General features: G+C 40.1%; 1 protein-coding gene across 1 annotated transcript in view; it reads right to left on the bottom strand.

Moving 5' to 3' along the window:
• Positions 1 to 15,405, bottom strand: part of rims1a (regulating synaptic membrane exocytosis 1a) — a 479,607-nt gene that overhangs the window by 382,695 nt on the left and 81,507 nt on the right. The window contains exon 3 of the mRNA XM_072250401.1: positions 4,386 to 4,463. Within this exon, the coding sequence (XP_072106502.1) occupies positions 4,386 to 4,463 (78 nt within the window). The remainder of the gene's footprint in view (positions 1 to 4,385; positions 4,464 to 15,405) is intronic.

The following is a 15,405-nucleotide window of genomic DNA, read 5'->3' as shown; positions in this document are numbered from 1 at the left end:
CAGGGAGACCTCCACTGTCCCTGACAAATACACCTGCAGGAGTGCATCCAGCTGCAGCTTCTAACAGACTGTGTTAATGAGTTGGAGCTGGAAGTGGATGAACTTCGTATCATTCGGGAGGCTGAGGGGTTGATTGACAGAACACAGAGGGAGGCAGTTACACACAAGGTGCAGGACACAGGTAACTAGGTGATCTTCAGGAGGGGGAAAGGGGATAGACAGCCACTGCAGCGTATCCCTGTGGCTGTTCTCCTCAACAACAGGTATAACACTTTGGATACTATTGAGGGGATGACTTAGAAGAGGTCTGGCTCTGGTATGTTGCCTCCCAGGTGCCAGAGTTAAGGACATTCTGGATCGAGCCTACAATATTCTTAAGTGGGAGGGTGAACGGCCAGAGGTCATGCTCCATATAGGTACTAATGACATGGGTAAGACTGGTGATGGGGTCCTGCAAAGTGAGTTCAGGGAGGACAGGACTTCCAGGGTTGTGATCTCAGGATTGCTACCCATGCCACATGCTAGTGAGGCCAGAAATAGGAAGATCATATAGTTTAACAGGGAAGGGAAGGTGGGACCTGTACAGAAGGAATGGTTTGCACCTGAACTGGAGGGGGGAACTAATATCCTAGTAGGAAGGTTTGCTGGTGCTCCATGTGGGGGAGGGGTTGTGGAAGTTTAAACTAGAGTTATAAGGGGGTAGAAAGCAAAGTGCCAGAATAGATACTGTAGTGGAGTGGTTGTGGAGAAATATGTTGTTAAGCCTACATATAAAGTCAGGTTGAGCATGGTGTGACTTATGTTCTGAGCAGCATATATTTAAATACAAGGGGTTTGCAGGAAAGACGGATTAAGTTAGGGCATGGATTAGCGCATTGAATTATGACATTGTAACCATTAGTGAGACTTAGCTGCAGGAGCAGCAGGACTGGCAGCTCAATCTTCCAGGGTTCTGTTGTTTTAGATGTGATAAAGTGGAGGGGTGGCGTTACAAGTCAGGGAAAATGTCACGGCAGTGCTGAGACAGAACAGACTGGAGAGCTCATCCAGTAAGGTTTTATGGATGGAATTGAAAAATAAGAAAAGTATGTCCACGTTATTGGGATTATATTATAGACCACCCAAAAGTCTGCAGGATTTAGCAGAACAAATCTGTAGAGAGAACTCACGACTGCTGTAAAAAACTTAACATTGTGATGGTAGGTTTTATACTGTAAAAGGGCTGATAGGAAGGACTTTGCCAAAAGCATTCAGAAAAGTTTCATGGACTCCCAACTGGACAGAGTGTGATATGAGTTATTAGGGAATGAGACAGGAGAGGTGAGAAAGGTTTTTGTAGGGGAACACTTTGCATCTAGTGATCATAGTGTCGTTAATTTCAAGGTAATTATGGAAAAGGGTAGGACTGGTCCTTGGGTTGAGATTCTAATTTGGAGTAAAGCCAATTTTGATGGTATCAAAAAGGATCTGGCAAGTGTGGATTGGTACAGTTTGTTTTCTGACAAAGGTGTACTTGGTAAGTAGGAAGCCTTTAAAAGTGAAATTTTGTGAGTGCACATTTCGTATGTTTCTTTCAGAATAAAAAGGCAAGAACAACAGATTTAGGAAACCTTGGTTTTTGAGAGATATTGAGGCCCTGGTTAAGAAAAAAAGTTGTATAGCAGGTATAGGCAGGTAAGAACAAATGAATCACTTGAGGACTATAAGAAATGCTAGAGGACACTTAAGGTGGAAATCAAGAGGGCTGAAAGAAGGCATAAGGTCGCTCTAGCAGACAAGGTGAAGGAGAATCCCAAGGGAGTCTACAGATATTTTAAGAGCAAAAGGATAGCAAAGGACAAAATTGGTCCTTTGAAAGATCAGAGTGGTAATCTATGTGTGGAGCTGAAAGAGATGGGGGGAATCTTAAACAGAGTTTTTGCAGCTATATTTAATCAAGAGATGGACACAGAGTCTACAGAAGTGAGGAAAAGCAGCAGCGAGGTCATGGACCCAATACAGATTATGGAGGAGAAGCTGCCATGAGGCAAATTAGGGTAAATAAATCCCCAGGGTGTGACAATGTGTTCACTTGGATCCTGTGGTAGGCTAGTGCAGAAATTGTAGAGGCCCTAGCAGAGAGGTGTAAAACATCGTCAGCCACGGGTAAAGTGCCAGATGATTGAAGGATAGCTAATGTTGTCCATTGTTCAAGAAAGGCTCTAAGAATAAGCCAGGAAATTATTGGCCTGTGAGACTAAAATTAGTAGTGGGAAAGTTATTGGATGGCATTGTAAGGGACTGGATATACAAGTATTTGGATAGACAGAGAGTGATTAGTGATAGTCAACATAGCTTTGTGTATGGGAGGTCATCTCTAACTAACCTTACAGAGTTTTTTTGAGGGAGTTGTCAGGTAAGTTGATGAAGTCAAGGCAGTGAATGTTGTCTACATGGACTCTAACAAGGCATTTGACAATGTCCCACATGGAAAATTGGTCAAGAAGGTTCATTTATCTGGCATTGAAGATGAAGTAGTAAATTGGATTAGACATTAGCTTCAAGGGAAAAGCCAGATAGTGTTAGTAGATGGTTACTTCTCTGACTGGAGACCCGTGACTAGTAGTGTACCACAGAGATCAGTGTTGGGACCGTTGCTGCTTGTCATCTATATCAATGATCTAGATGATAATGTAGGAAAGGGGGTCTGCAAATTTGCAGATGACACCAAAATTAGGGGTGTAGTGGACAACAAGGAAGACTATCAAAGTTTGCAGCAGGATTTCAATCAGCTTAAAAAATGGGCTGTATACTGGCAGATGGAATTTAATGCAGTCAAGTGTGAGGTATTGTACGTTAAAGAGGACAAACAAGGGTAGGATTTACATGGTGAGCAATAGGGCACTGAGAAGTGTGGTAGAACAGAGGGATCTGTGAATACAAATCCATAGTTCGTTGAAAAAGGCGGCACAGGTAGATAGGGTCGTAAAGAAAGCTTTTGACACATTGGTCTTCATAAATTAATGTACCGAGTACAGGAGATGTTATGTTGTGTTGAAGTTGTATAAAATGTTGGTGAGGCACAATTTAAAGTATTGTGTGCAGATCTGGTCACCAGCCTACAGGAAATATATAAATTAGGTTGAAAGAGTACAGAGAAAATTTACAAGGGTGTTACCTGGACTTGAGGACCTGCATTATAGGGAAAGGCTGAATAGGTTAGGACATTGTTCCCTAGAACATGGAAGATTTGGTAGAGGTATAGAAAACTATGATGAGTATATAAAAGGTAATTACAAGCAGGCTTTTTTCACTGAGGTTGGGTGAGACTACAACTAGAGGTCATGGGTTAAGGGTGAAAGGTGAAATGCTTAAGAGGAACCTGAGGAGGAACTTCATCACTCAGAGGGCAGTGAGAATTGGAATCAGCGGCCAGCGCAAGTGTTGTACATGGGTTTCAACATTTAAGAAAAATTTGGATAGGTACAAGGATGGGAGGAGTATAGATGGCAATGGTCTGGGTGCAGGTCATTGGGACAAGGTATATTAATGGATCAGCAATGATAAGCTGAGTTGAAGGGCCTGTTTCTGTGCTGTAGTGTTATATAACTCTATTAGAGTACTTTTAACACTATATAATGATACAATGGGAATATGAGAAACTGATAAAAGATACAGTTTTAAATACAATATTCTACAAACTGATGCCTAATTTTAATCTTCCAGCAAAATTTGGTTACCTATATACCTTCCTTATTTCAACATTTCATTTGTACCTAGTTTACTGTTTAGTTTCTGATGTCTTTTTTTTATCCTGTGTTGTTCATTTCTGAATTGAATGGTGATGACCCACATACTTGGCTTAGTTCACAGGTAAACTGGATGTCATATTATTCAGTTTACCTGACTGATGTTATACCAACTACTTTTTCAGTATTGCTTCACTGAATGCAGCAATTTTGTGCAAAATTTGCAATCAGCTTCATCACTAATTTTGTCCGTCTGTAAAATTTGATTGTAATATTCTGGGCAATTCTGAGATTGATCTACGAATGAACTGGGAGTTCACAGCCACACAGCCAGAGCCCTACAACAAATTGTCCATATCACATACAAAAATGCATGTACCACACCACTGAAAAGAAAGTAACTAGAATCTGTAAGTTCGAATAACAAATTATACAAGTAACAACTGGCTAATAATTTACAACAGTAATCAAAATTAAAGAGCTCATAATTAATGTCTCATTTGACTGTTTACTGTGAAATAGCAGCACCAATGAAATCAGTTAAATAATTTAATCAATTAACAAGGCTTCTTTCAAGGTCCTTAAGTACTGTATTTCTTTCACAAAGCATTATGAACACAAGTTTGTAAAATGTAGAATGGATAAAACAAAACATACTGGTCCAGATCTGGTGAAGAATACCTCTTGCTGAGTCTCTTCGTTGGTCTTGATGGCAATTCATTCCATTGGGGTAAGCTATAAAAGTCATAGTTTGTATTATTATTTTATCCTTTGTAATCTTGTTACAGGATATACTGTACTGCACGTTGTACTGAGCTGAAGAAACAGTATCCCTTCTGCTGGTCTCCTCTGGGCTGAGTTCAAAAATGAATCTATCTTGAATGCATGATTAATTTAAACAAAAGCTATTTTCTGGACGACGAGCTTCATATTTTGCTTTCACAAAGATTTAATCAAAAACCACAGAATGCAACAGGAAACAAAGAATTACATGTATTTCAAATACGTACACATATTTGAAGATGCATGAATGTAACACACATTGCATATACTAACAAATACATAATATCTAAGTGCAAATCTTGTGATGGATGCAGGTTTCGCGATATATAACACTGACTCTATAGAACATGGAACATAGAACAGTACAGTACAGGATACAGGCCCTCATCCCACAATGTTGTTCCGAACTAGCATTAAATACCTAATTTAACTAATCCCTTCTGTGTATACAATACCCATATCCCTCCCATATCCCTGTCTAATGGCCTCTTAAACATCTCTATTGTATGCCTCCAATACCACTCCTGGGAGCATTTTCCAAGCACCCACCTCTGACTATGTTTTTTTAAAAAAAAACTTGCCCTATACACCACCTTTGAAAATACCCTGTCTCACTTAAATGCATGCCTCCGTTAATTATTTCAACTCTGGGAAAAAGATACCGGTTGTCTATGCTTCTCAAAATCTTATAAATTTCTATCAGGTCTCCCCTCTACTACTTCAAAGAAAGTGACCCAAGTTTGGCCAAACTGTCCGTAAAGCACATGCCCTCTAATCCTGGCACCATTCTGGAAAACCTCTTCTCATCCTCTCCAAACCCTCCACATACTTCCCATAACAGGGGTAATCAGAACAAAATGCAATATTCCTGATACAGTCTAACTCGAGTTTTATGAAGCTGAAACATAACTTCCTAATTCTTGAACTCAATGCAATGACCAATAAAGGCAAGCATTCATAATAGCTTTCTTTATCAATCTGTGCAGCCACTTTCAGAGAGCTATGGATTTGGACTCCAAAATCCAAAGGAGGTACATCAACACTGTTATGGATCTTGTCATTAACAGTATACTGTCCATTTACATTTGTTCTAACAAATTGCAACAGTTCACTTTTGGCTGGAATTAAACTCCATCAGCCATTTTTCCCACCCATATCTGCAACTGATTTATACCTTGCTGTAAACTTTGACCATTGTCTACAATATCCACAATGCTTGTATCATCTGCACGCTTAGTAATCCACCTGGTAACTCATCCAAGTCATTTATATGTAAGTAGAGGTCACAGTACGGATCCCAGCAGGGCACCAATTCTGAATCCAAATAGGCAGGTCACCATGGATTACGTGCATCATATTCTTCTAGATGAGCTTCAAGAAGAACCTTGTCAACCACCTTACCAAAATCCAGGTTGAAAAAAATCCAAAGCTTAACCTTCATCAATCATGTTTGTCACCTCATTGAAAAACTCAATCAAGTTAGTAGGAGACTGCACAAAACCATGCTGGCTGTTCTTAATTAGGCAATGGTTTTCCAAATGCTCATAAATCCAATCCCTTAGAATCCATTCCAATAGCTCCCTTACCAGTGATATTTTTCTTCTTTAATAATGGAACAACATTAACTGCTCAACAGTCCTTTGGGAACTTGCCTGTGGCTAGAGAGGACATAAACATCTTGGTCAAGGCCCTGGCAATCTTATCTCTTGCCTCTCTCAGTAACCTGAGGTCTACCACATCAGCTACTGGGGATTTATCCATCTGAATGTCCTTAAGAAACCTAAGACCGACTCCTTATTCATCTTATAATGCCTTATTAGCACACTGATCCTGCAATCGCCCACATCCTTCTCCTTAGTAAATACCGTCACAAAGTGCTGATTTTGAACCTTGCCCACATCCTGCGTCACCAAGCACATGTTCCCTCCTTTATCAGCAACATCATTTTAATGGGAGCTATCACAAGAATATTAGAGCTTTCAATTTTTCTGTTTTCAGATAGTCTGCTTTGGGTCAAAGGCTCACTTGCCTTCAAGTGCCTCACATACCTCGGAACACAAGATAGACATAAAGGGATGCAGACAACGACAATTTGCTGCACACATGTAACAAGCTAACAATTCTAAAGACTATAAAGGGAGAAACAGACAAACACAATTACAAATGAGCCAGTGGATTTTAAAATCACATTTTATTCCAAATCAAATTTTTAAAAATATAAGTTAAATGAACAATCTTTAATATTCATATGTGGACTTTATACACAACTTAAATGTGCAAACGGTACTGGAATTGGTTTGGAGTAACTTAAAACACATGCAAAATTTAAAATGTTGTAGTATGCAGCTCTCACTTCTAATATTTGTTGATTTGTTTCCAAAGACCACCAAGAGGGATACAGTCCACTTAAACACTGCAAAAAAACAAGCTTAACTAGTTAACTGAATACCAAAATTAACGCAATTTCTTACAATATAAAAACATATATTCTGCTTTTTCATCGAAGTAGCAAATAGAGAAGTTTATTTGTCTCCCTCCTGAGAATATCTGTTGCTTTAACACACACATTTATGAAGTGACAATTCTTCATGAGGGTGCCTGTAGAATGCTGATTCTTTGAATGCGCAAAACTTGATTGTCTCCACAATCAAGTACAGGAACAACTCAGCTCATTCAATAAGCACTCAGAGTACAGTCTGGATCATTGGTTTCAAAGAAAATTATCAATGAAATCGATTGCATAGCCTTCCCATTGTAAACTTAGTTTTTTTGTAAACTCTGCTAGGGCATATTAGTTTATCAGGGGCAGACATGAGTTTTCTTCCTCTTGGTCAAGCAAGAGATTCTGGACTGATCGGATGACTGCCTGCTCTATGTAGCTTAAAACTACACTGAATTTATCTCATGTATTGTTGGATCTGTATAGTTTCTATACAGACATTCTCTTCAATATTCACACCAAAATGAGTTTTCCATTTATTTTGATATGATTTAATATTTTTTTTTTAAACAAAGTGCTACTCAGATCACTTCTGCAAGTCCGAGTAGCCATACAATAAATAAGCGGCAGTTCTATAAGTATGTGAACATTCTTGCAGTTTAAATATTGTTCTCCATTGTCAATTCCAGATTTTAGAGGCCATGTTCAAGTTCCATGTTCTGAAAATATTCACCCGAAGCTTCCATAAGACCAGAATACAGAGGTGCAGAATTAGGCCATTCGACCCAACAAGCTACTCTGCCATTCTAACACGGCTGATGTATTATTCCTTAAACCCCATTTTCATGCTTTCTCCACCTTAATCTTTGACATCCTCACTAATCAAGAACTATCAATCTTTGCTTTAAATAAACCCAAGGACTTGGCCTCCACAGCCATCTGTGGCAATGAATTCCACAGATTCACCACCATCTGGCTAAAGAAATTCCTCTTCTCTTTTCTAAAGGGATGTGCTTGTATTCAGAGACTATGTCCTCTGATCCTAGACTCCCCCACTACCAGAAACTTCTTCTCCATGTTCATTCTATCCAGGACTTTCAATATTTGTTAAGTTTCAATGAGATTCCCCTCATTCTTCTAAACTTCAGCCAGTACTGGCCCAGAGCCATCAAATGCTTCTCATGTATTAACATCTTCATTCCTGGGATCATTCTCAGATCATCTGCTGGTATGACACATTTAGCGGGCTAACATTTTTAAGGTTTGTAAAATATTTAAGATTTCTGAAAATATTGTGAATTAGTTTAAGAATGTCACTAAATTAACCAAAGTGGAGGAGCATAACTCTATCAGCTGTAACAGTGGGAAGCTACATTTCCTGAAAAAGGAACACGTTTCAGGAATCCTAAAGTGGAAAGCCCCATCTTAAAAACAGATGCAGAGAAAAAAGGAAAACAGAGGAAACAGGCATGGTGTTAGAGTCGCAGACCTTTATAAGAGACAAGGTGGGAGGAGGTGTGGTCAGGGACCTAAATAGCCCTTCCAGAAGAGTCAAAGATTTATACTTTCCTCCTCTAACCTTGTCTATTGAATTCAGTCCGCATTATACGGCCTCCTCTACATCAGTGACGCCAAGTGTAGACAAGGCAATTAAGAGATGTGCTTTTCCTGAATCTGGTAGCATGGGTAAAGCAAGTACTGTATATCAAATCCAGCCATGTGGATAATATACATTCCCTGAACATACCATTGTGCGCAATGCCCTAATCAGCTAATTGTACAGCACAGAAACAGGCCCTTCAGCCTGCTATCTCTGCACCCATTTATGCTAATCACATGTGGCTAAATTAGGTCCATAGCCCTCTATACACTCACATTTCAAGTTCTTGTATAGATTGTTGTAAGTATATCTTCCTCTACCACCATCTCAGGGAGCACATTCCAGATTTCAACAACACTGTGTGAAAACGTTCTACCTCAGATCCTGCCTCTCACATTCAGCTTTCTTGGCTTAGACACCCCTCTATGGGAAAAAGATTCTTCATATCTTCCCTCCTCAAAACTTTGTATACCTCAGGTCACTCTTCACCACACTAGGGAAAACAAGCACAGCCTATCCAATCTCTCCTTACAACTGAAACGCTCTGTATCAGGTAACGTCCTGGTGAAGCTCCTTTGTATCCTCTCCGTCACTATGACTCCCTTATAGTACGATGAACACAACTGCAAAAAAAATACTCCAAATGTGGTCTAACTAATGTTTCTTTCGAATTGAAACATGTATTAAATTCAATGCATTAAGACATAGCCGAACTGCCTATGTACTTCCATAGATTTACATCCTTATTTCTTGAACCCAACAGTGCAAGTGATACACATCAAAGTTGCTGGTGAACGCAGCAGGCCAGGCAGCATCTCTAGTGCAAGTGATGGGCTTTTCCTGAATGCAGCAGTATGAGTAATGTGGGTTTCTGAGCTAGATTGTGTGCATAATGTGCATTTCTCAAACACAGCAATGTGAGTGATGCTTGCTGTCAAATCACGACGTGGGTTTTGTTTGGATCTTCAACCTGGCAGTGAGCATGAAGTGCATTTCCTGAAGCCAGCAATACAAGTGAAAGTTCTGTTGAACCCAGCCTCAAGAATGTGGTGCACTCCTTAGAAGCTGGCAGGGCACGAGTCCAATGGCAAGAGTGAGTTGCGTCTTGTGCATATAGCACTGTGAATGGTTTGAATTTCTTAATATCAGCACCATGAGCGACGTACCCTTTCTGAATCCGACATGTGAGTGAAGTGCATTTCCTGAAGATGGCAGTGTGAGTGATGTATATATGCTGAACACAACAGCATGAGCACAGTATTCTTCCAGAACAAACTCAGGTGGGGAGTGTTTAATTACATTCTGAACTTGTGTTGTACATAATAGAGGGCTTTGAGATTTTTACAGGGTGGGTCATTTTGAAGGTTAATACTGTTGTGGACTGGTAGGGACAAAAGTTTTAGAATTTCTTCTTTCAATATTCATTCCTCTTCAACAGCTTTGTTTTTAATGTTACCGGTTATTGAGCTTATAGGGGCGCTGTGGAGTGCAGTAGAACAGAGAGATCTGGGAATATCATGAGACACAGGAGCAGAATTAGGCCATTTGGCCCATCAAATCTGCTGAACATTCTATTATTGTTGAATTATTATCCCTCTCAACCCTAATCTCCTGCCTTCTCCCCTGTAATCTTTCATACACTGACTAATCAAGAACCTATCAACCTCTGCTTTAAATATACCCAATGACTTGGCCTCCACAGCCGTGTTTGACAGTGAATTCCACAGATTCACCACTTTCTGGCTAATGAAATTCCCCCTCATCTGTTCTCATCTCATTTGCAATTTTCAAGTCCTTCAGAACCATTCCAGAATCCGGTGATTCTTGAAAGATCATTGCTAATGCCTCCACAATATCTTCAGCTACCTCTTTCAGAACCCTGGGGTGTAGTCCAACTGGACCAGCTGCCTTATCTACTTTCAGACCTTTCAGCTTCCCGAGCACCATCTCCTTGGTAAAAGCAACCACACTCACTTCTGTCCCGTTAACACTCTCAAAGTTTCTCGCATACTGCTGGTATCTCCCACAGTGAAGACTGATGCAAAGTACTTATTCAGTTTTGCTGCCATTTCTTTGTCACCCCATTACTACTGCTCCAGCACCATCTTCCAGCAGTCCAATCTCACCGCTCCTTTACTCTGTACATACAGTATCCAAAAAAAACTTAGTATCCTCTTTATATTACTGACAAGCTTACCTTTATATTTCATCTTTTCTTATGGCCTTATTTGTTCCCTTCTGTTGTTTTTAAAAGCTTCCCAATCCTCTAACTTCCTATTAAACTTTGCAATATTATAAGCCCTCTCTTTTGCTTTATTGCTGTCTTTGACTTCCCTTGTCAACCATGGTAGTCTCATCCTCCCTTTAGAATACTTTATCTTTAGGATGTATCTATTCTGTACTTTCTGAATTGCTCCAGAAACTCTAGCCATTACTGTTCTGCTGTGATCTCTGAAAGTGAACCCTTCCAATCAACTTCAGCCAACTTCTCTCTCATGCCGCTGTAATCCCCTTTAGTCCACTGTAATACTGATATATCTGACTTTATCTTCTCCCTTTCAAACTGCAGGGTGAATTCTATCATATTATGATTACTTTCTTCTAAGGGTTCCTTTACCTTAAGCTCCCTAATCAGTACTGGTCATTACACAAAACAAAACCATAATTGCCTTTCCCATAGAGGGCTCAAGCACAAGCTGCACTAAAAAGTCATCTTCTAGGTATTCTACAATTCTCTCTCCTGGGATCCAGCACCAATCTGACTTTTCCAAATTACCTGTATATTGAAAACCCCCATGATTATCGTAACATGGCCCCTTTTACATGCCTTATCTATCTCCTATTGTAATTTATATCCTACAACTTGGCTACTGTTCAGAGGCTTATCAAGGTCTTTTTACCTTTGCAGTTTCTTAGCTCCACCCTCAAGGATTCTACATCTTTTGGTCCTAGGTCATCTCTTTCTAAAGATTTGATTTCAATTTTTATTAACAGAGATACCCCCAACTCCTTCTCCTACCTGTCTGTCATTTTGATACAATGGGTATCCTTGGATATTTAGCTCCCAACAATGATCTTCTTTCAGCCACGACAGCGATGCCCACAATGTCATATCTGGCAATTTCCAACTATGCTATAAGATCATCTACTTTATTCCATATATTGTGTGCATTCAAATATAATACTTTCAGTCCTGTATTCATCACCTTTTTGATTTTGCTCTCATATTACACTTCAATTTGTCCCACTGCCTGGAATTTTGCCCTATCATCTGCCTATCTTTCCTCACAGTCTCATTACACACCGCATTGACTTGTATACCAACTGCCGCATCCTCAGCCCTTTCACTCCAGTTCCCATCCCCCTTCCTTGAAAGTAGAGTCACAGATAGACTGGGTCTTAAGGAGCTCTTTTGGCACACTGACCTTCAGAAATCCAAGTATTGAGTATTGGAGTTGGAATATTATGCTGAAGTTGTATAAGACGTTGGTGAGGCCTAATTGTGTCCCATTTTCAGACACCTGCCTATAGGAAAAATAACAATAAGATTGAAAGAGTGCAGTGTGTTTCCAGGTTTTAAGGACCTGAATTATAGGTCAAGGTTAAAGACGTTAGGACTTTATTCTCTGGAGTCTAGGAGAACAATAGGAGATTTGATACAGGTATACAAATTGAGATATAGATAGATAGGGTAAATGCAAGCAGGCTTTTTCCACTGAGGTTGAGTGAGACTAGAATTAGAGGTTACAGGATAAGAGTGAAAGGTGAAATATTTAAGGGGAATCTGAGTGGGAGCTTCTTCACTCGGAGGGTGATGCAAGTGCGGAACTCCAATGCTCCTCTTATTTTACCCCACTCTATAATACTTTATACTTTAGGATAGTGGAGAGGGCAGTTTGCTCCGGAGAGCACGTGCAAACTCGCCAGTTACCGGTGCCATCTTTAAATTTGCATTTTAAATTTGGTATAAAATCAATTTTCCTCATCCTCCCCCTAATCATCATATTCCACTGCTTTTAAGAGGGATAAGCCCTGATTTTTTACTTCATCATTGCCTCTCATTTTATATCCTCAGTCGAGTCTTCCCTTCCTTCCATCTTACCTGTTGGAATTCTTTGAAGAAATAACAAGCAGGATAGACAAAAGAGAATCAGTGGATGTTGTATACTTGGATATTCATAAAGCCTTTGATAAGGTGCCACACATGAGGCTGCTTAAGAAGATAAGAACCCATGGTATTACAGAAAGATACTAGCATGGGTAGAGGATTGGGTAATTGGCAGGGGGTAGTGAGAGAATAGAGGGAGCTTTTTCTGGTTGGCTGCTGGAGACTAGTTGCTGAAGCTTTATAAGGGATTGGAGTATTGTGAACACTTTTGGGCCCCTTATCTAAATAAATATCTGGCATCGGAGAGGGTTCAGAGGAGCTTCACGAGAATGATTCCAGAAGTGGTAAGGTTATGTACAGTATGAGGAGTGTTTGATGGCTCTGGTCCTGAACTCGCTGGACCTTGGAAGAATGAGGTGAGATCTCATTGAAAACTATCAAATGTTCAAAGGCCTAGATAGAGTGGATGTAGCGAGGATGTCTCCTCTAGTGGAGGAGTCTAGGAACAGAAGGAATGGCCTCATTAGAGGGATGTCCCTTCAGGATGGAGATGAGGAACTTCCTTAGCCAGAGGGTGATGAATCTATGGAATTCGTTGCCGCAGGTGGCTGTGGAGACCAGGTCACTGGGTGCATTTAAGGCAGAGATTAATAGGTCCTTGATTCGTGAAATTTTATGTGCAGAAGGCAGGAGAATGAGGTTGAGAAGGAAAATGGATCAGCCATGATGAAATGGTGGAGTAGGCACAATGGGCCAAATGGCGCAATTCTGCTCCTATCTCTTGTGGTCTAAATCTAAATCATTAACATTTACTGAGATTGTTTTGGTCAATGTGTACAGTTTTGGTCATCCTGTTATAGGAGAGACATTCTGAACCTGGGAAGAGTGCAAAGAAGACTTGCAAGATTTTTACCAGGATTTCAGAACCTGAGTTATAGAGATAATTAAGCATGCTAAGACTTCAATCCTCAGAATATTCTTAAGGAGTGACTTAACAGAAGTTGATAAAATCATGAGAGGCAGATAGGATAAATGCACACTTATTCCCAGGAAAATGGAAGCCAAAAATTAGAGACCTTAGGCTTAAGATGAAATGGGAAAGATTCAAAAGAGACCTGAGGGACAACTTCTTCATGCAGAGGGTGATACGTATATGGAACAAGCTGCCAGAAGAACTTGTTGAGGCAGTACAACAACAAACTTTAAAAGTCATTTGGATCAGTATGTGGACAGGCAAGTTTTAGTGTGATATAGGCTAAATACACACAAGTTCAAAGTCTAAATCCTGAGTCCTATGGTACCAGCCTTGTACTTACCAAAATACCAGTCATCATTACGCTTCATCAGCTTTGTCACAATCATTGAAGGCAAGATACTGAAGAGTATTCTGAGAAAAAAGATGTGCATACATCTGGAAAGAGAGTGGTTGATCAGGGGCAGTCAGCAAGGTTTTTTGCATGGGAGATATAGGTATCTGTTAGTCTCATGAGACCATGGATTTGCACCTTGGAAGGTTTCCAGGGCACAGGCCTGGACAAGGTTGTATGGAAGACCAGCAGTTGCCCATGCTGCAAGTCTCCCCTCTCCACACCACCGATGTTGTCCAAGGGAAGAGCATTAGGACCCATACAGCTTGGCACCGGTGTCGTCACAGAGCAATGTGTGGTTAAGTGCCTTACTCAAGGACACACACACTGCCTCAGCCAAGGCTCGAACTAGCGACCTTCAAATCACTAGACGAAAGCCTTAAACACTTGGCCACATGCCAACACATGGCCAACACATGCATGGGTGATAGTGTCTTATAAAATTGATTGATTTTTTTTTGATAAGGTGACCAAGGAAGTTCATGAGAACAGGATGGTACAGGTCCACAATCCCTTATTCCAAATCCTTGGGGCCAGTTGCATTTCAGAATTCGGAATTTTTCAGATTTCAGACCCTCCCCCCCCCATCTATACCAAAAAACACGTATGCTCAAGTCCCTTATTTAACCTGTCTCAGTACGGTGGACTTTAGGACCCAGCGGCACACCAAACCTACACACATCCTCCTGTATCCTTTAAGTCATCTCTAGATTACTTATAATACCTAATACAATGTAAATGCTATGTAAATAATTATTATATTCTATTGTTTAGGGAATAATGACAAGAAGAAATTTTATTTTCAATGAAATCATTCAATAAAACATAAAAATATACAGCTTCAAATGAACCGAATCAAACACATGGTAAATGACTTATTGGAATAAATGTAGAATGTCACTGTCACTGTAAAACTTCAGTAACTTGTCTTTCTGTTTATTTAAATCATATACAGTGGTAGTTCCAACACTATTTTCTTCAGTAAGACGCCGCACAGACACACAACGATCAAGCTTCTGCAATAACTCCACTTTCTGTGTTATTGATAGAGAAGATTTCTTCTCTTTTTCTCATTGTTACCCATAGGGGTATCTGCAGCTCTTTTTGACATTTTCACATTGAAATTAAACACAACGTCAATAGTGAACACAAAATATCAGCGAACAGCAAATGCATGTGTAACCAGTATGAGCGCTGAGCCACAACTGACATCTGGCAGCCTCTGCTATTGCTGCCACGTCACACCTGAGTGACGTCAGCTGTTGGCAAAAAAAAACTTTGGTTTTCGGAGCTTTCTGAATTTCAGAATTTCGGATAAAAGAATGTGCACCTGTAGTTTAAGTTGACTTCGGTAAGCCCTTTGATAAGGTTCCACATGA

The sequence above is a fragment of the Mobula birostris genome, chromosome 2 (genome assembly GCF_030028105.1).
Source record: "Mobula birostris isolate sMobBir1 chromosome 2, sMobBir1.hap1, whole genome shotgun sequence".
In the NCBI taxonomy this organism is placed as follows: Eukaryota; Metazoa; Chordata; class Chondrichthyes; order Myliobatiformes; family Myliobatidae; genus Mobula; species Mobula birostris.
The sequence above is the reverse complement of the archived record's forward strand: the minus strand, read 5'-3'. Positions and strand labels throughout refer to the sequence as shown.